Genomic DNA, 22074 nt, shown 5'->3' with positions numbered 1-22074 from the left:
GCCTGAAAAACAAGCCATAGCTGCATAAAGGAACTGGACTTTCTTTGGTAGGGGATACTTCAGGAAAAAGGTAAGTGGTAGTAGCAAGCCTAAATGTGAACCACAGTTGTCAAGTGATACTAGACTTAATTTTGTAGAAGAGGTGAAGAAGATCACAGAAAAGGAGCACGGGATGGGCACAGCTCCTACAGTACTTGACAGAGTTTCCCAAAGAGGATTCAGACCCTCAATGACAACATTTGACATCTTAAGGGGGATAGAGGAAGAAGTGTAGCAGATAGATGTGAAAAGGGCCAACAAGGGCCAATCCCTCAGAGCCACACGCTCCAGGGATCTAAACCTTGTCATCACAATAACAAAACATGCTGGAGGGATAGGTTCCTGACTCAGAGACTCCCCAGACTCTGGAATAGACTGCCCTTACATGTCAAGCAGAGCATCTCCTTGGCCCTCTTCAAAAGGAACCTTGACGACTGGATGGGAGAAAGGAAATTCACCCCGGGGATCATGTCAGCCACTCTGCTAGACAGGGGTCCAGGGAAGTAAATAGTGTGGGAAGAAATAGCCAGAGAATTGTTATGGCTAGGCTTGTATAGGCCCTAGGGCCGATAGCCTAGTACCAACCTATGAACAAATGGGCATTTCTGGCCATGATGTTTCCTTTTGTGGTCATTCAGGCCTGAAATGGAAAAAAGAAGCTTATACAAAATTTACATTGGCCAGATACTGAAAAACAAGATGTGACAGAGCACTGTAAGATGCACATAAGGCAAAGCTAAAACAGCTTTGCTTTGGTGTTTCTGCCTGTCAAGGAAAAAAAAAATCAGAGGGTAGCCTTGGATATTGTGAGGCCTCTTCCTACCCAAAACATCACAGGTTAAGAGTTATATCTTTTAGTGGCAGGCGATACTACTACGTACCATAAGTTGGTGGTGATGTCCTCTAATGAGGCAAAAATGATAACAAATGAACTGTTAAAAATTTCAGAATGGTAGGTTTCCCCCAGGAATTACTGAGGAAGAAATGCTAATTTCTCATCAGACATGCTGTTCTGTTTGAGAAAATGTTATGAGGTAAAGCAGTTAAAAAAGAATCCACAAACAAATGGTTGGATAAGAGATTTAACTATACCCTTAAGAACATGCTGAAAGCATTCACAAACCATTTTAAAAACTTGATTGGAATAAGTACATGACCCATCTCCTCTTTGCATACGAAAAGGTGTCCCTTGAAGTCACAATTTTTATTTTTGGCAACTGAGCTACTTTAAGGCCACAGGTTGGGAGGAACCCCAGATTTAATTTGTGTTGATAGACAGGGAGAATTTCATTTAAAAAATGATTCTGTTGTTGACTATATCCTTCATTTCAGGAGTATGTTTAGAGGACTCGTATGGATGGCACAGGAGTGGAGTCCATTATAGCTTCAGCCTTACCTATATGCTAAACAAAAATCAAATTATTTACTGATCAAAACCCCATAAAGTGGTTACAGAGAGTCACATGGCAAAATGGTAAGCTTTTCAGTTAAAGTCTGTGATTACAGTCCTATAACATAACAATCCACCACCAGACTGGAGCCAGTAGTGCAAATGCAGATGGCCTGGCAAGACACGGATCTGGGTAGCATAACTTGAAGTGTACCTTCTACCCAAAGCGTCATTTCTTGAAAGTGCCTCAAAAAAGCTCACTTAGGGTATAGAAAGGGGAGGGCAGGAATTTAAAAAAAATAAATATTTTTTCAGAAAAAAATGCAAACACTACACAAAGCCAGCAATAATGGTTTCCAGTAAACTTGTGTAGTGTGTAAAATTTATAAAATGTGTAAAGCTGTACAAAATCACACTGCAGCTTTCCTTTGCAGTGTTCTTAAGGCTTTAAAATTAATTTTAAACAAAGACAAACAGCACGGATCTGTATATTTTCCTAAACATCCACTTTCCTTCAAAGTATACTGCCATAAATGGACTGCATTAACTATATTATTTCTAGTGCTGTCTCATTTCAGAACTCTGCTTTGGCCATTTTGAAAGTATTGGGACTCTTCAAATATAAAATTGCAACTATTTAGGAACCTGGCACAATTTGTTTACAAAGATGTAAGATAAAAAATAACTAAACAGAAACAAGCTCATCCCACATGCTTATAACTGTGCTTTTCTATTTATCCAAGGTCTCCAGACCATCTTGTTCAGCCTCTAAAAAGACATCAGAACATTGCAGAACTAGTAGTCTGTCCTTGTACTCAGTTCCAGTGGAACTGAAGTATTCACAGGTTCATAGGGTAGTACTAGGCTATCTGCTCTTATGGGCCATTTTAAGCCTAGCCAAACTTCCTAAATCAAAGGTAAGAATCAAACCCTGTACCTTTATAAGGTGAGCACTTTAACCATTATGCCAACTCCCAACCCCCAAACAATGTATTACTTCTTACTTATACTTATAGGTTCATTCATAGATTAGTACTAGGCTAACTGGGGTCTATATTATAAACCCGAAACTCTAAATACAGAATACATCTACACTGACACATAAAGGTGATGCACAAAAACAGCGAAATACGTAATCGGCGAAAAGGAAAACACTGAACGTATTTCGTCACCCAACAGCGCCATGCAGGTACACTCAAACTAACTAAATAAAATTAGATTTACACACCCTGCACCCCCCCACACACCCCCTACTTAAATATACCAATTTCAAGACCACACTACAGTGGGGAAAAGGATACATTTCCTCATCCCAACGATTGCGCTGCCAAGCAAATACATTCAGCATTTTCATTTTCGCTGATTACGTATTTTTTTTGTTTTTGTACATTGACCTTTATGTGTCGATGTAGATGTATTTGGAATTTAAAGTTTTCGGTTTTATAATATAGACCCGGCTAATTGCCACTGTAGGCTATTTTAAGCCTAGCCAATTACATTCTGTGAGAAGCAAATCCTGCACCTTGCGTTTGGAAGGTAAACACCTTAACCATTATCCAATGAAAAAAACTCCAGAGGCACACCACGACACACTGCATTTTTCAATATTGTAAGCATTACTAGGCAGAGATGATTTCATTGATTTTTGATTACTGCACTAATTAACGATGTAATGGGATGATTTTGATTGGTGCAAGCTGGTTAAACCTGCCTTTATATTGATGTACTATAGAAGGAGTACTTTTTAAGTCTGAAGAAGCTTTCACAGAACTCTGAAAGCACTTACTGGCCATTGTTCTGTGCTCTTTGTGTGAATAAAAAGGTTTTCCTCAGGACGGCTCCATTTGTCGTGGTGTGCCTCTGGAGTTTTTTTGCACTAGATTTGTTTTTTGCTTATCAGAGGCACTTCATCCAGAGCTGTGTTCTGTTTGCCTTGACTGTTTGTGTATTGGATTTCAGCTAAGGAACATGAAAGTAGAGACCATTTCCACAGGGTTTAAACTATTGAACTCCACTTTGGGAGAAAACTCATAAAAGAAAGAGGATGTGTCTTTTTTAAGACTTTTGAAAGCAGAGACTAGTCCATTACTGAAATTGACCAGGACTGAATTAACGGCTAAAGCTGATCAAGGTAATAACACTGTGCACAACATAAATGTGATACAACTTACCAGGAAGCTGGAAAACACTTTGGATAAGCTTAAACATACACAATGGCAGAGGAAGCACATGGAGGCTTGCCTCTGCTTTAAGGTAGTACCTAGAGGTCTGCAAATTTTAAAGATGCCAACTTTCGGCAACACATATCCAGAGTTGCTAATTAAATGGCAACAACTAAATATTGAAACAAGCTGTGGTTATACGCAGTTCCTCATTGAGCAGTATATGGACATTGAGAGAGGGATTATGGATGAAGCAACTAGGACACAGCAAGAACTAGCGACTGCCCTCTCAGTGATCGAAATGAATGATTTTTCGTTAGAAATAAGTACACACTTAGCACTACTTGAAAACAAATTAATGCAGGCGAAAAAGAAGAAACTCGAGAGAAACTTTTTGGACTTTCAAAAGGGGAATGTCTTCTCGTGGCCATGGGAACCAATGAGAGGCAGAGATTCCGGCCAACCCACAAACATCAACCAATCACGAGCAGCGACCTCACCACCCACTACGTCAGCTGATTCACCCAACGTCAGTGAGAGAGAGGAGAGCATTGATGTAAACGGACGTGCTTTTGGGTCTACAGAATGTACAGGAAAAGGCTCTCGAGGTGAAAATAGACACATTTCCATTGTCCAGAATGTTCACAGAAAGGAGAAACCAATACAGGAGATGGCGACAATGTCAGATGTTACGACTCCGTTTTGTCCTTTTCAGTTGCCCTTCCGAGCATTTCAGAATCAAGCATGGAGCCCTCAATCGAGGATGAGGAAATGCAAGTCGTCGGAAGACAGGCTGGAGTTCCAGATAAAGATTTTGTGACCGGTGAGTCGGACTTGGCGATTAATCTTTCCAGTTATGTTCTAAATGAAACAGAAAGGGAACTTTTAGATAAAGGACTTTTGTTTATCCCAGCCAAGAGCATTGATTGTACTGAATTAATGTTGGACATTAAATTATTCACAAGGAAAGTCAGCTTAAACATGTTATATGGTGATAATGTGAGTAATGTAACTACATGTTTTAGAAAACCATCCACTTTTATACACCAGTTACATTCCTTGTTAGAGGTTTTTGAGAAAGCTTGTGACAGGGACTTACTGAACTTAACTGGAGAGAGGTAGAGCTGATAGGAAAGATGTTTTTTACAATTTGAATGTCAGGGACAGAGAAGCACTCAAGACTCTTCAAGACAATGAAGGAATTGTTATTAGACCCGCCTATAAAGGCGGAGCTATTATTCTTATAGATAGAAATGTTTATGCAAGTAAACTGAGTGATCTATTGGGAGAGCAAGGGACCTATCAGAATTTGAATGCTGTGCAGTTAGACATGATTATAAAAGATGTACATAGCAAATTATATATGTTTATACGTAATGTTATAGATTTTGAGCTGCAAGTATTTTTTGATCGAGAAACCTGTGATTCCAGTTATAAGGGGACTACCTAAGGTACACAAATGCTTACTAAATCCTGCTGTGAGACCCATTGTCTCAAGTAAAGGATGGCTAACAGAGTCTGTATCCATTTATGTTGAGAAGCAATTAAGACAGGTAGTCGATACGACAACAACAGTGATTAGAGATACTCAGCATTTCTTGGAAACTCTGACAAAGTATGTGACAACAGGAGGAGATATATCCTCAGATTTGTTAGATATTTTAGATGTCACCTCATTGTTTACTAGTATACCAAATGAAACAGGTGTTGAATATATGAGGTTGTTCCTGATAGAGAAAAGTATGCCAAGAGATTTGATCATTAGATGTGCAATGCTCATGGATGTTATATTTAAAAACAATGTCTTTATATATGATGACAACTATTTTTTACAATTGAAAGGTGTAGCGATGGGGACTCCGTGCACCAATTCTTATGTCAATTTGGTAATGGCATATTGGGAGGATACCTATGTGATGCAGAATACACAGTACACAACTCAGATCAAATACTACAAACACTTTGTAGATGATGTTTTTTTGGTTTGGAGGGGTGATGAGGATAGTTTAAAAAGTTTCATAGAGTATATAAATGGCACTGCCACTTTTCTCTCTTTTACAGGGAATTGGTCCAGTAAAGAGAGAGAATTTCTAGATGTGTTAGTATGTAAACAAGATGAAGGGATAAAGACAAAGATGTTTAGGAAGACTTGTAGGAAGAATGCATTATTACATCGCACAAGCATGCACCCTTCACACATCTATCGGAATATAGTTAAAGGTCAGGCCCTAAGGGCCTCCAGGCTCACCAGTGAAGATTCTGTGTTTCAGCTCAGGTTAGACAGTTTAGAGAATGAATTTAAGGAGAGAGGGCAGCATACCTATGAAACTGATGATATTCATGATGAGATTGTGACCAGAAGGGACACCACAGGTAAACCATACATTAAGAGGAATAGAGACTAATGGAACCAGAGGTACTGGCAATATCAATAGGATAGTGATACCCTACACAAACACCTTGGCACACAAGTATGAATACATGTTTTTATATATACACGAGTATGATGTTTTTATGGAATAGTAGTTTTTATATGGAACAGTAGATTTTTATGGTAATTAAATTTTACTGACATTATGAATGTTAAATGGTTAGAATAAACATGTTTTTAGATGTAGGACATTTATATGAATGCCCATATTTTATATGTCAATGGTTGTATCTTGTTATATATATTTTCTATGCACATTTTATTAGTTAGTATATGTATGTGTGTGTGTGTGTGTATATCTATCTATATATATATATATATATATATATATATATATATATATATATATATATATATTTGTATTGCATGTACACATTTGCATATGCTTTCTATATGCATTGTTATGTGATGACACACTACATTCTTCAGTAATCTAAGCATTACTAGGCAGAGATGATTTCACTGATTTTTGATTACTGCACTAATTAATAATGTAATGGGATGATTTTGATTGGTGCAAGCTGGTTAAACCTGCCTTTATATTGATGTACTATAGAAGGAGTACTTTTTAAGTCTGAAGAAGAGTTCAGAGAAATGTGAAAGCACTTACTGGCCATTGTTCTGTGCTCTTTGTGTGAATAAAAAGGTTTTCATCAAGTCGGCTCCATTTGTTGTGGTGTGCCTCTGGAGTTTTTTCATTGGATTTGTTATTTTGCTTATCAGGGGCACTTTATCCAGAGCTGTGTTCTGTTTGCCTTGACCTTAACCATTATGCCAACCTTCCAACAAATTAGTTTTAAACAAAAACAAACAGCACAGATTTGGGGCATGACTCTTGTAGACCGATACGTCTTCTTAAATGCTGAATTATCCACATTTGTTGAAGTGGTAAATGATTGGATACTGTGGTGGTGGTGCTGCGGTAGCATTGTCGCCTCACAGTTAGACGTTGCACTTCGATTCTCAGTTAGAGCGTCTTCGGTGTGTTGACATGTGTGAATGGGCGTTCCTTCGTTGAAGGTTGTGCATTAGGCCCGGCAAGCCAGCACGTAAAAATCTACTGCCAATCATTAGCGGACCGGAGTTCTGCTGTGGCGACCCCTAACCGGGAAAAGCCGAAAGACAGTTGAAGTGGTAAATGATTATTAGGTATCGAAGAGCTGATACTAATGCAGGCCTTTTTTTCTCCACCAACCTCAACACTATTATGCCTGGAACCAAAAGGAAGCTAATGCCCCTGTACAAAAACATGGCAATCGTCAGCTCTGAGGTCAGAAATAGGACTCCTTAATCTGTTCTTTTTACAGTACTTCTCTATCAATCCACTACCATCCAGCTGACACACTGCGAGCTTACAGAGACTGGGGTCCTTCTACAATAATGTTGCAAAGCCCAGCAGACATAAGACTAAACACACTCACTGTTGCATCAACACTAACAGTCTTGGCTGGCAGAAACTGAAGAAGTATGTTGCAGCACTCTGGACATCCACACCCAATAAGTTCTGTTTGAAAAGCAATGTCACAAACTGGCTAGATTCAACACTCAGCACATGTCAGTAAGGGCCCTGAGATTCCATACAACCTACTTTTTAATGTTCCCCAAAATTTGTAAAAAGGCTAGTCATAAAATATTAAAATCTTTGCTTTGTGTGCTCTGTAACAGCACCATGCTAATGTTAAATCCCTTGGGAAAACAAACAGTTAAACAGGACCTAAAATAACATCTTCAGCAACAACAAAACAAAGGATATGACAACTGCCGCACTAAAAGGACAAAGGCTACTTCTGTCACTGCACTGTTAGTGAATGTCTCTTCTGAGGCTTGATTTCTCATCTTTGTAGCTGTACGAACTAGAGTACTATATGTCACTGTTATAACTGCCACTATGGGGCATTTCAACTGTATTATGAACTATGGCAGACATCACTACACTCAATGCCTTTCTTTACTTAACCGCACTGCCACAGTTGCATTTACAAGATTTGTAGTTCTTACCCTAGGAGCATTGCCCTATGAGTTTTCTGGGTCTCTTGCTGTGTCATTACTGGTTTGTTATTTTACTTGAAGCTTTGTCAAATACGTTACACTTACATGCTTCTTATGGAGCAACAGTTTCACATCATCCCTTCCACATTCAAAAGGGAAAAACGTATTGCAGTGGCACTATGCAGCAGCCAAAATGTGATATGTATTACATCACATGCACAAAACGACCCAGAGGGGATAAACACATTTCAGATTGTTTCAGTGAGAATTAATACTGTGAGAAAAACAATACTGTTGATTGTCCTATTCCAACTTCATAGCTGCCTGTATTTTTTTTCCTATCAAGTTCAGAGGATTAGAAAGGTGCAGAAAACTCCCGAGGCATCTTTAAGTTTTCCTAGAATTTACTGTAACAGTCCACTGCATTATCAGTTACTTACGAAATGATTACAAATCCTTTGCAGTTACTTTATGCTATCAGTCCAGGATTTACAGCTTATTTTAACTCCGTCTTTTTTTTTCCAAGCACATCTAACATGAATACACATATCCCTTTTTATTTCTCTCTGGCTAGTGGATATCAGTGTGACTTTGCACTGAATTTCAGCAACATATTTCACTGCAACGAGACTAGTGCCTTTGCTTTACCAATCATAAAGGAACTGGTCAAAAGCTGTAATTCAGAATCAGATGGTGCTAATTACATAACACGGTGTTCATATTTAAAACTTGCTGTATCTGATGGTAAAGCCAGGATAGGAATGTCAATATAATCAGCATTCTACTGGCTACAAGGGCTATGCTGCAGAAGTTGTTTTCCTTGATCATGTTTCTGGTCTGCTGGCTGACCCTGCTAACCTTATGAAATGTTTTCTGGCAATATATCAAACTGCAAGCAACTCAATAGTCTATTTTTTCACAAAAAACTACACATTTTACATTTCTTGACTTACTGTGGCGTTTATCTTGAAGATATAATGGCTCTCCAGTACATTTGCTTTGTTTGTGGCAAACTGCCACATCCTTTATTCTCTCCTGAAAGTTGTGAACAATGACTGCTTTAAGTGATGCCAGCTGTCTGACAAGATCAGTACCTTGCAAAATTTTGCAATTTTACATACATTTGCTATGCATTTTGCTATTTAAATAACTAGGCTCCTCCAAGCTAACTCTATTTATGATTATACAGATGGAAAGAGCACTGCCCTTTTTAAAACTGGGTTGAGGAAAAAGAACCAGTAAGTAGTACTTCTACCATTATCACTAATGTAACTTGTGCCTGAGAAAGTGTTACCTTAAAATGATTGTGCCTGCATAAGCAAATCATAAAATTTTAAATTGCAGCTGTAGTTTACAAATGATTAAGTCACTAGACAGCAACTTAGCATAACAGACAAAAAGTAACCTGCATAGACAAAAAGTAGTGAAAATGCTGTTTAGAACAGGAAAATCACTAATTTTGAGTGAGCTATGCAGAAAACTCAAACGCATTCTCATTTGTACCTATAAATAACCTTGGTCCAATATCTTACAGATTTAAAACATCTGATGCTTTCATACAAAAGAAGAAGAAATTCCTTTCTAAGCTTCTCATTTGTCTGTGCCTTGAAACAATTAGTATTTGGATCTTATGAAAGGACATAACAGGGCAAGTGCATGCTTGGGCAACTTACTTTTTTGCATATCAATGTATGAAATCATTAAAAATAAATCTTTGTTTACTGTGCAATAGACTAATATTTATCGACTTATTTGCTGCAATCTGCACTTCTGATAAAGTATTAACAATGCAACAGTTATAAAGCATCACGCCTGGTTGCCTTGCTTAAATACCATAGCAAAAACAAAGCTTGCTTCAGATGATTACTTTTTTACAGGTTTACTTTTGCTGCAAGCATGTCCCACTACATTCCAGTCTTTCGTAGAAAATAAAAGGTGACTCACCCTTATTCTCCTCATTGCTGCAACAATTTCAACTCTGTTGTTTGGTCTGGGGACATCCAAGCTGCCAATATACTAAAAATTGAAAAGAAGGTAAAGATAAAGAATTTCTATAAAGCTTTTATCATACACCTATATTATCAAAATAAACAGTAAAATAAAAACAAAGTTACAAAATACACACAGGAGAACCCAATCAAACACAAAAGCATGGCAATTTCCAAGACTTAAAAATAGTCTTCTCGGGAAACATATACTCCAGCAATATGTTCTTTTTCTCACAGCTAACAATGGAGAAGACTGAAAAAGGGACCCTTTCTGCACATCATGAAACTGTATTTCATGATTATTCATTGTTAACCAGCTAGGCGGACAGGTTACCAGCTAGGTGGTCTGCTCAGATGACCACTTGCTTGTGTCTGAGGCAATACTGAAGTATTTCATGACAATCTCCTTTCTCTGGTCAAGTAAATATGCTTGTACCTACGACAAAATGGAGCCAGTCATAATGGACTGTTGCATGTAGAAAGCTTGCTTATTGAGACCTAGAAATATTGGACATATATCATGTTATCCCTAAAATGGATAAGGATTACAAATTTAGTTCAACTGCAATCATACGTTGATCTCAGTTTATTAAAACATTTTATGGATACTAAACTCCCAACAAAAATTAATTCCAACAGAGACATTCCTATGGGATCAGAGGCAGCAAAAGCAGGCTTTTCGATCATGCATTGTGAGAAAAACGCCAAGAGCATAAAAAATTCAAAGTACTTAACCTATAATTTGGCAACCTACATTGGGAATTACTGTCCAGAAGACAACATCCCCTCCAAAGCTACTAAGATGTGTCTCAAGCAAGGCTTTTAAAGCAGTAGCATTAACAGAAATATTATTTTTTAAATATTTTATTGAAGAAACATATATCTTTTTATAAGGCATGTTATAATTCCTGCCCATTTGTCACACTCACAATAAATGCAAGTAAAACTATCAAAGTAAATACTACAACTGCACAAAGGGGCAGTAGGCCCAGAATGTCTTTCTATAATCTCAACCTTTTTATTTAGTGTGTTTTTTTTAATCTTAATACCAAAGTTCATACACAGTTAGTTAAAACACAAGCAAGTAAAGTCAGGCAACCAGACAATGAAATTTAATAAATAAAGCTACCAACCTGAACAAAATCAGAATATAGTCATTTAAAAAGGTGTATTTTAATTCAGTCTTAAAACATTTAAGCAATCTCTTATCAAATGTGATACACATTTATAAAAGGGTGAAGCCACACAAGCAAGGAACTTAATTTCTGATGTTTTCATATGGCCTACTAAGAACTTGTAGTAACTTCTTATGTGTATTTTCCTAATGTTAAGCTCAGAACATTCAAAGGAAAATTAACACTCTTGATCTTATGTGTAGAGGAATAAAAACTAATATTACATTCCTAAGGTTACGTGCAGAACAGTAACATCACATGACTTCTAATAACTTGAAAATATTGTTAATGTCCACAACAGTCAAAGGAAAATCGTAATTAAATACAACTTTTCCATTTCCCAGACTACATTTTCCTACCTAAAATAACTATTATACTGGTACAAGCAAGTACAGCATAACTTAACTGTTTACACCTTGTGTGGCATTTCTATCCTATCCAGCTTCCTCAGTACAAATCGTGTTAAGTTTGCAAGAAGCTTTGCAATAATTCTTCTGGGGTTTATCTCCCTAGGTCTTACATCTTGCTATTCACAACATTTAGAATTTTGGTACTCAGAAAAAATCTATATAGCAAAGTATATGCAGCTCTCATACGGTGACCATAAACCTACCAAGCCTCCAAAGTTTCAGACATAATATGAAAATATAAGCCATCTCTGTTGCCACAGCTGGGTACGCAGTTTAGGAAACAAATCAGTCATTTACTCTCTAAAGCTGAAAAGGTGCCGTGTAAATCTGTTAGGATACCTTAATCAACAGTCACTCCAATTAAAACGTATACATACTTTCTCCAGAAATTCTTAAATAAAATAACATTTCAGAATGTCGCTATAAATGAACAGATTGAGTAACCTGATGGAAAAAGAAGGAAAGCTATCTCGTAGTGGGGATACACTGTGCAATGACAGACAGACAGACAACTTTTAGATGAATAAATGGATCACACCAGCATGGTACCCTATAAGGCCATTTTGAGGCAGAACAAATTCAGAGTCTAATCACACTTAGCAATCCGGTGAGAGTAGTATTGCATTAAACATTAATAAAAATATGTTCTTTTCTGAACAAAGTGGTCCATTACTACATATCAGAAGGCACCGAGTTTCCAAGGTCTATGGTTATGCAAGACTTTATAGATCAAATAAACTATCCCAGTAGGTTCTCTTTTTCTGAATCAACATGTAGTGCAAATACTGAAACACAAAAGTAGTGCAATCAGTCACAGGTGTCACATTCAACATACAAGGGCCTGAAAAGTCTGTTGCAAATGCAACACTCCAGCGAGGACCTTCTCTCAAATGGAAGTAACCCTCTGCCACGAATGTTGAAAAAGGTTACAGGGAAACAAGCAAGAACGTGATCATTTATTCACAGATAGGAAATTTGTTTATGATGCCTAAACTTCAGATGAAAAGTAAGTAAATGAAAGAAAAAACATATCAGAAATAAAGTAACTAGATGCTCTTGATTTGTGTGTAACAACAGTAAGAACTTACTGGGTATGGGCATTGAAGGGTTCATGTACTACTGGCTTTATCGCTCAGTTGGGCTTTGCTCTTAGCACCAGACTATGCAGGTGGGGTAAACCCTGTATTAACCACACCCAGCTGGTACTTCATACAATAATGACCTGATGAAAGCTGCCTTCTGTTTCAGTTGTAAACAATAAACAGGAGGGATAATACATAAACAATGGCTGGAAACTGAAAACCATGAAAATATAACTGCAGTGGGAAGTGATGCTCTATGTGGCAACATTTATTACACCACAGACAGCACTTTTAAAAACTATTACCTGGTGTCACAATTTGGACTTGTCAGAATATTGTGCCTGGTAGCATTAGACCTTGGAGAAACCATGCCTATCTCCAACGAACGTGAAAAATAAATTATATCAAAGTTTCCTCTCCTGTGTTTTTCAGATTTTCTCCATCACTCCAAGCTCTGATATTTAGAACTTGCTTCACTGGATACCACATTCAGCCTATAAAAAACTCACTCCACACTCATTTGGTTTCTTGACCCTCTTTGATTTTTGAAAATTGGTACACACTGTAAATCAACTTGGTAAATGATGGTGTTTTTCTTCTTCTCTTCTGGGTGCCTGGAACACTACAATGTTATGATCCAATTCTAGAAAGCTGCTTGTTATTTTGTAAATTCTTAAAATTCATATTAATTAATTAGTAGCATGATGTCTATGAACCTTTTCTGACAGCACAAAAGCATAATGTAAATAAAACCTCAGTACAAAACATGCTAGCAGGAATGAAATAAGTAGCATAGGTCTTCAAGTGCAACTGTGCAAAAGGTGACACAGTGTGCAAAGCAGACAAGACATGCACAATGTGGGTTGTTAAAAAAAACAACACAAGTAGCTGAAACACCAGGCAACATATCATCTTAACAAGAATTAAGGTTCAACATACAAACTCTTCATATTGATCATGAATGTTATTTAAGAAGCAACACCCTCCCACACACTCATTTTATTCAAATTCACAGCATGACAGTTTTACTGCCATAATCAAAAATGCAACCTTCATAGTAGTAAGCCAACATGGTACCCAATTGCAAACTAAAATGAAACTCAAAGCCTTACAGAAACATGCCACATGCATCTACCAGTGCACACTGACCATGACCAGCAATGTTCCATGTATCTGCCTCATGACCAGATGGATAGAAACAGTTCTTACATGGCAAACTGCTTTGAAAGCAAATGTTGATGTTCTGCAGCTGACCTGCATTCAGGTATACCAAGTTACTTCTCACTCTTTTTCTCTACTCACCATAAGCACAGTTCCCAAAACTTCTATCATACCATGATCTCCTAGAATGTCATGTCCTACTGCTGCGTTCTGAAGATATGTTATGTTATATAATTAGCAAAATGCCCTGTTATACAAGTCACACTGCAGGAATACAAGGAAATGTGTATAAAGACGTAAATTAACATTACAGAAACAATGCTTATTCCTGTGCTCTGGGATCAGTGACCCCGCTATCTTTCAGAAGAAAATATTTTTAATTCTGTTAACATGGATTTAAGCATCCTGAACACCACGTTAAATGGAACAGCCATTATATAGTTACTGCAGACATGATTTGTCAAAGCATCACTGAGATGCCACAGTGTCAATAGTTCTATATATTCTATTCTGATGTCTACAATGATTTAGATTCAATGTCAAAATTATTTTACAGGAACAGAGAATAATCAGGGGAACTGAATATGTGAAATCAATAGGAAATAGGCTGCACCAGTGGTACAGAGGGATAAAGTTACTGTTGATAAGTTTAAAAGGAAGCCATAATATTTCTTCGTTAAAGAGCTTCCTCTTTTTGCAGGCAAACTAAAAACAAATATTCTCTATGCAAATGAATGATAGTGGAATTTACTACTGTTTTTTTTTTCAGTGTGTTTTTCCATCTTTGCCCTCAGATCACACACACTGAAAAAAAAAACAGTAATAAATTCCATGCAAGTTGTCTGTGATGTCATATTAACATTCTTTCATTCATTCACATATAGGAATCAATTATATAAGTTGACAATATAATTTATCAAATAATATGAACCTACTGTTGCTCAGGCACTCATTCAGCGCTATTTTAAACTGTTTCAAATGTATTCTGTCAGACAGGTGACTCCAAACTTATCAGTGAAGCATTATTTTTACATGCAGTTTTACAAAGAGTTCTTACTAGGAAATTACTCTGTTTTCTTAAATTACTTCACATTTAGTGGAAAGCCCACCATAATGTCAAGGAAAGGACTTGTGAATAGCTGTCATGGTTACCTTTAAGTGCTTACAATAAAGAAAATAAGAACCTACAGTTTGTATTCTCTAACAGTATGATAATCCAAATTTTTTTGGGGGGGGGTTGAAATCTTGCCATGTTTGTCTATGTAATTAATATGAAACCTAGCTTCTATGCTCAAGCTTACTTCCCAAAGAATTAAAATAAATGGGTATAGTTACCACAGTGAAACTAGATTCTATGAAGTGTAACCCATCTTCAATGAACTAGATTATTTAACAGCATAACTGTTGCATATGTATGAAATGTAAACTTATTATCAGGCCAGATAACCACCTCTTTTTAACTAGAGGCACAGTTTTAATGAATACTCCTGGAGTTCACATTAAGGTACACTGTAACCCCATGTCACTTAAAAGTTAGCCCCTTTTTTTCAGCCATTAATAGTACATAGTGCTCTATACAGCCAGAAATGTCTTCATTATTCTTATGGCTTAATGCAGTATGTAACTTTATTACTTGTAAGCGACACAACCCAGACTCCCTCTCAAAATTTCCACATTCTGAATGTACAAATTAAACATCATTAAAGACTATGGATGTACTCGCTAGGAACTAAGTAGAATTTAAACTTTTGGGACCTTACAGCTGCAAAACTAAATTTTACAAAGGATTTATTCAAAATATCCACCAGATATGGACAGGAGTGTTGCACCATCCTGGATACACCACACACGGTGGTGCAAAAGGCAAGTTGATTTATTGTGACACTGTATACCTTAAGCACTGTACATACAACATACATTTAAGGCAGATAAACGAATGTACCCTATCAAGGAAAACTTTGCAATGGAAAACATTCTGATATCAGGAAGTGATGGGGCTGAAAAACTATGCAAGTTATGCTGTAACCTTATTTCACTAGCGGAGTTGCTAATCTTCTGCTACTTTCACTGATAATTCAGCAAGGAAGGAAGAAGTAAGATGATGACTTCTTTTCCTACGTTTTCAAAGGCGTATGTCATCATTGTCAACTATACATATAGTTAATCATCATACTATTAATAAAAGCTCAGCAGCTACACATTCTGTCACAAACTGAATTAAGAGGAACTCAATGAAGTACAAAATTGCAAAAGGCATTTCTCTGCCTTGCAATCTGCCAACACCACTAATAACTATATTATGCATTTCATGTACCAATTGCAAAACCCTAGTAAAATTCCTTTTAAAATCAGTACACTGAAAACAATTTCTACATGAAAAGCATGTACTGCATCACACTATTATATTACAATAACTACATTCACATGCGGGGGTGGGGGGTCACCCCCTCACATTCTTACTTATATAAACTAACACTATGGTCACAATACCCTACACTTTGCACTGTGATCAGCCAAAACACAGTCCACTAACAAGAGAGCTGATAAAACAAAAAGCAGCCTTTAACTGTAAAATTCATATTCGAGCAATAGCAATGCAAACTTTTAATGTAACTATGCCAAACCTACTCACATAAAAGTTCTTGCTATGTAGTCAGTGCTGCATCTCCATATGCTGCAGAGAAAATTAAAGTAAGCAGTTACCTGTTGTCATGGGAAAAGAACAAAAATCTTATATCATCCAGATTTTTTGCATAACTGTATCAATTCTTACTGTCAGCTGTATGCCATCATTCCTAGTTATTCATTCCAGATATTAAAATATACTACACAACCCCTCAGCACACAGCGACTACAATTTAAGCTAGATACGTTCATACAGAGAGGGTATGAAACTTTGAAACATGTTGATCCCTATCACGTAGTACAACCATCGGTGCCCTAGAGTACCTTAAATCAACACTGCGTTATTAGCGATCTACATTAATACACTGCACTCTCACTCTTGTTCTACTTGAGAAACGGATGTTCGGACATTTAAAATAGCAAGATCTTATTACATGCATTGCTGTATACACTATCGCATTATCTTTTACAACTAGTCATAATAATTGATTATAAATAAAGCCAACCTGGGGTCATGAACTTGAATAAATCCTACAAGTGCTACAGATTTTCCTCTCTTATAGAAGCCATCTCATTTGCGAACCACAGTGTGATTTTTTCTCTCTTTTTTTTTTTGGATTTGCTAACTAGTTTCAGAAGCAGTGTGGGTACATTCTTGTTGGAAGTATTGTTTACTGGTCATCCACTGAGCCTTTACAGCTATTACAGATGTTCTAATGAACTACCTCATTTTGGAATGGTTTGCAGTGAAGTCTAGAACATTCATATTTGATTAGTCTGAATATATATTTAAGTTGATGATGAACACTACTGTTTGCTGAGCATTACCTCTCAAACAGTTGCCATTTAAAAGTCTGAGATCATCTGTTCCCATTTCAGAACATCATGTGCAAAATGCTATTTCTCAAGAAGGCCTTGGTACTAGCCGTTTCAGATCTGCCCCTCACAGAACACTGAAAATTACCCTGTTTCTGAGTGCAGATGCAGTAAATGGATTCCAGTTTACATCTGGCACATTAAAACCACACATCAGTAATACCACCTTTCATACCTCTCAACTATACAGATTTTCACAGAATGTTCAGATTTTTGCCTCAAATATTTTGTCTGTTCCTCATAAAATCTTTGGTTTTCTGGCAAATCAGGGAGGATTAAAGTCAGTTAATAATGACCAAATAATGACATATATTTGAGTTTCAGACATCATATCCATCTGAAAATGCTAGCAGCTTTCTAAGTTTATAAGAGCAATATTTAAAATCTGTCCCTATTTTGGCGCCTTTGTCCCCCTGTTATTTCAGGCTCCATCCAGATTTCTTGCATTAAGAGGTTAAGCGGTATTACCTTCCTTTCTCTGCCATTCTAAGGAGACTGTCATGTCTGCCTAGTTTTCCTCTGCATGACAAGTTCTGTGTACAGCTTTTACGTAGTTTATCTTATCTAATCTCCAGCACATCACAATGCTTCATCATCTCTGTTTTTATGTGAAGGTTTGGTTACTTTGATATCTTCCTTTAAACTAAGGGCTGCTATTCCTCCTCCTCTTTTAGCCACTCCATGTCTCCTCTAAACTGTGCACCCCATATATTCACATTCCTCCCATGATTCTCTGAGTACTAAGTTTCTTTTACTGTCATACTTTTAAGGTAATTTCCTCTACCAATGCCAATAATTCAGGTAAATTTCTGCTCAGTCTGTGGGCCCTTGCGTTCACTATACTCAATTTTTTTCTACTGACGTGTCTGTTCTTGACTTATTTTATTTGTTAACTAGAAGAGAATATTATCAGTGATTATAAGCAGTAGCCATATGTCTTCCCCTTTCCTTATTCTTACTACTTGAGTCTGCTGACTCTTAACAGGAAGCCAATATTTCTTGGATAATTTACTATAACTCCCTCCCTGGACAGTATAAATAATCACCACCAAACCTGTCACCTAGAATCCTGCTTATCATGTTACTTAAATGCACACCAACATAACAACATAATTCACCACCTCATTAAACAGATCCACAGACCCCAGTGAAGGCAATGTCCAGAGCTCTATTCAAACATTTGTTCAAAATGCAAAGACCTCTTTATTTAGGCATCTCTTCTGAGGATACCAGTGTGCATGCTACTATGTTCATGGGTTCATACGTAGTTACTAGGAATGCAACCCAGGAGACCTTTAAGAAGCATAGCCCAAATTCCCAATTGTTTCAAAGCACAGCCTGGATAAGAGACTAGCTCAGGATTTTCTACAACCTCTCTACATTTCTTCAGAATCTTGCTATTGTACTCTTCTAATACCTGTCAATTAACCAGGTCATCTGTTTCTAAATGGAGGAAACCATCAAGCCCCGACCCTGTAAATTTAAGAATTTGCACCCTGTCCAGTTTAGCTATTTCATTTGAAATGCATTCCTCAGGTGTCCTCTCTCTCCCATAACTCCATCCTAATTACTGAAGCCCCATATGAAATGCTTCCTTCTGCTTTGGTTGGCTACTGCCACTCACATGTGCTTTTCTCTCCTTGTTCTCTACTCTTCTTGGTCTTCACTGATGAAGCATCCTTAGGCTGTCCACACAAGAGTTTTTTAGGAGAAGAAAACTGTTGCAGGGCTGTATACACACTACAGACAGCTGTGTTTTATTGATTTGCTTCCATAAAACTCACTAATGTGACCATCCCAAAGCTGACTGTGGATCAAAGTTTCCTCCTTTTAGCATCCTCTAGAGCTGGGATAAAGGCTTGACACGTCCTTGGGTTACTTACAGACTCCTGAGTTTCTGCCACCTATACTGGAAGAGGAGTTTATTTTTCTTTCAGCCCAGTGAGATCCCTATAGATGGCAGTGACACTCATTCTCCACTCCCAGATGCTTTTACATCATCTTGTAACACTTTAAGTACAGTTGTAATGTGTCAAAATAAAAATAAGTCTGCTCAAGCAGACGGCTTCGAACACTTTAATGTTAAATGTTGAAAAACCAGATAAAAACATAAAAATCATACTGCATGCAACTGCTGGCAAAGGGTTAAATGAAAACGTTCCTTTGAAACCTGACCTGCGATCACGTGATCTCAGTCGCTAATTCTGAGTTGATTAACTAGAGAGCTGTTGTGTTGCAGTCATTAGATCTGATGAAGCATCCTTTGGTGATGTGAAAGTGCTCATCTCTCCTGTTTTACTTTTGATTTTTATATGTTTTTATGTGTTTTTTTCTACATTTAACATTAAAGTGTTTGAAGCTGTCTGCCTGAGCAGACTTATTTTTATTTTCTGGATTTACTTGTTTGGTCAGCTACAGATCCCTTGTTTGGTTCTTTAAAGTACTGTATAGCTGCAATGTGTCAAAATAAAAAGAGAGCAACAATCTCATGCCACTGCTTGTAATGCACTGCCCTCTGGATTTTCAATTTGTTCTTAGCAAAAATAAATGCTGATCTGAAACCCAGAGTAAGACTTCTGGAAGATCACACTTTATCAATGGGCATATTTGCTGTGGGAACAAGGACAGCCACAATACAATACTCAGTTCACATCCTGGTTTTACAGACATTAAGACAGGCTTGCAGGATAGAAAGGAAGCTGGCAACTAGGGTTCACTTTGATTTTCCTGATACAAGACAGAAGGAAAGGGAACAAAAGTGCTGACTTCACACTATATGCTGTGAAAAAGTGACTGAAATCAGAATGATGAAACAAGGTTTGAGGACCAGATATGACAGAGACAGAGGTCATCTTCTTTCTATACAAGGACCTGTCAAAGTGACATCTGAGACATTGTATTCATTTCTGTGGTGACAAAGAGACAGGGTGATTAGGTTATAGAGAAGACAGTACCTAGGCATGGTACAAATGGAAAGGATGTTGCATGTACACAAAGAAGGAAGAGACGGGGATGTGACACAAACATAGTGCCTTACCTAAAGACAGGGGAAGGCTGTAGCCCACAAAGATTAGGAGAGTGGGGTTGGGTAAGGTCACAAAATGATGACAATGAGGAATGGGATATCGTAACCCTGGTTTGAACAGCTACAATCTCACTGAGAGTAGGGGGTATCCTAGGAATGAATGCTGGGTCCTAGACTTGACTAGCCAAGATAATGAAGTGTAGGGCAAGACAGCTGAAATGATGTCTACCAAATTGTCACAGATGGAAGAGAGGGTATGTCACATGAAGGAGAAGGGGTTATTACAACAGCTAGAAGAACACAATAGGCCTCGGGTCTTCTTCACTCAGCATGTTTATAACCTGAACTGACAGTTTGTGTACAGTTACAAACTAAAAAAAAAAACTATGCCGTGTGCAATCAGGCTACCGTATGTCATAGCACAGTAATAGCGTCAATCTTGTTTTAAAAATGATTTGGTTGCAGAAATTCATTATAAGGTACAAGAAAGCTGCTGCCTGTAGAGTTTCATGATGCAATACTTTCTGCTTGGAAGGAATAGGTCATTGGATACAAAATCACTATCAAAATAGCAGCTCTGAATAAACCAAAAGCCAAACAACAGCACTCTGCTGCTACTTCTGTTACACTGTTAATAGTGGGAAAAAACACAGTAAATATAGTATAGCACAATACGTGGCTCAGTGGAATAGGGGAGGGAGATTGAGTTAGTTTTCTATTGGCAAAGTCTGTAAAAATTAAGAAAAACAGGGCATCATAGCAGTGATAACAAAAACAGATGTGTGTGAATTAAAAGGCACCCATTACAACGTTTACTTGTCTTCAAGGATAAAAACAAGCATACATTCCACTGTAGCAAATCAGGCTAACTGCTTTACAGATTATGATGACTATTTGAATTATCTGCATTCCATGGGGTATAGGTCAGTGCTGATAATGTCTGATAAAGACTCTGAGATTGAATGAGGTAGGCCTGTGAGAAAGTAAGCCTCTCAATTTGTGACACATACCCAAGGAACAAGATACAAACAGACCATTACAATCCTACAGTTTTCAATATTCGAATACCAAAAATTTCTCTTAGCGCCTCCCTTCCATAGTCCACTGCTTCTAAAACTGGCATTTGTGATAAGAACACTCTCTGCATACCAAAGAAAATGAACTGCTTCTAAAGAATTCAGTTTGTATCCACAGTCATGTTAAGGAGTGTCAAAGTTAGTAATGAGAACAGCTCTAGGCAGGGCACCAAAAGTGAGAAGGCAGCAGAAAACCTTGAAAAGAATCAATACTTGATGCCAACAGCAAACCTGCAGTGCTTTAAATTTATGAATTCTGAATTAAACTGAAAAATGGGGGGAATAAAATGCTAGCTGCAAAAATTAACTAAGTTGATAATACATGGATGGTCAGAGTGCAAATAAGTCTCTTTTACTAAAGTTTGTTTTCTGACAAATGATCGATATCAAGTTAGTATATAAACTCCAAAACATTTCTACTTGTAATGGACAAATGCTAGCAACTGCAAATAAATTAACACTGTTTATAGAATGAATAAAGAAGAATCTGTATTCTAATTTAATTTACAAAATAACAATGTACTGTTTAAATCCCTGCCAATAAAATATTATACACATACAATATATCTGATAAATTCTTACTGACCTTTCCTGAATCATATTCAGTGGGCTGATGGCTTCAATTTTTGCAAAGGCACTATATTT

General features: G+C 37.3%; 1 protein-coding gene across 1 annotated transcript in view; it reads right to left on the bottom strand.

Annotated features, from left to right (window-relative positions):
• LOC122813522 (carboxyl-terminal PDZ ligand of neuronal nitric oxide synthase protein-like) overlaps window positions 1-22074 on the bottom strand; it is a 2813298-nt gene that overhangs the window by 2276062 nt on the left and 515162 nt on the right. The window contains exon 2 of the mRNA XM_044085881.1: window positions 9956-10027. Coding sequence (XP_043941816.1) covers window positions 9956-10027 — 72 coding nt within the window. The remainder of the gene's footprint in view (window positions 1-9955; window positions 10028-22074) is intronic.

The sequence above is a fragment of the Protopterus annectens genome, chromosome 10.part0 (genome assembly GCF_019279795.1).
Source record: "Protopterus annectens isolate FY-2018-M chromosome 10.part0, PAN1.0, whole genome shotgun sequence".
Taxonomy (NCBI): domain Eukaryota; kingdom Metazoa; phylum Chordata; order Ceratodontiformes; family Protopteridae; genus Protopterus; species Protopterus annectens.
Note: the sequence above shows the minus strand (reverse complement) of the source record. Positions and strands in the feature narration are given on the sequence as shown.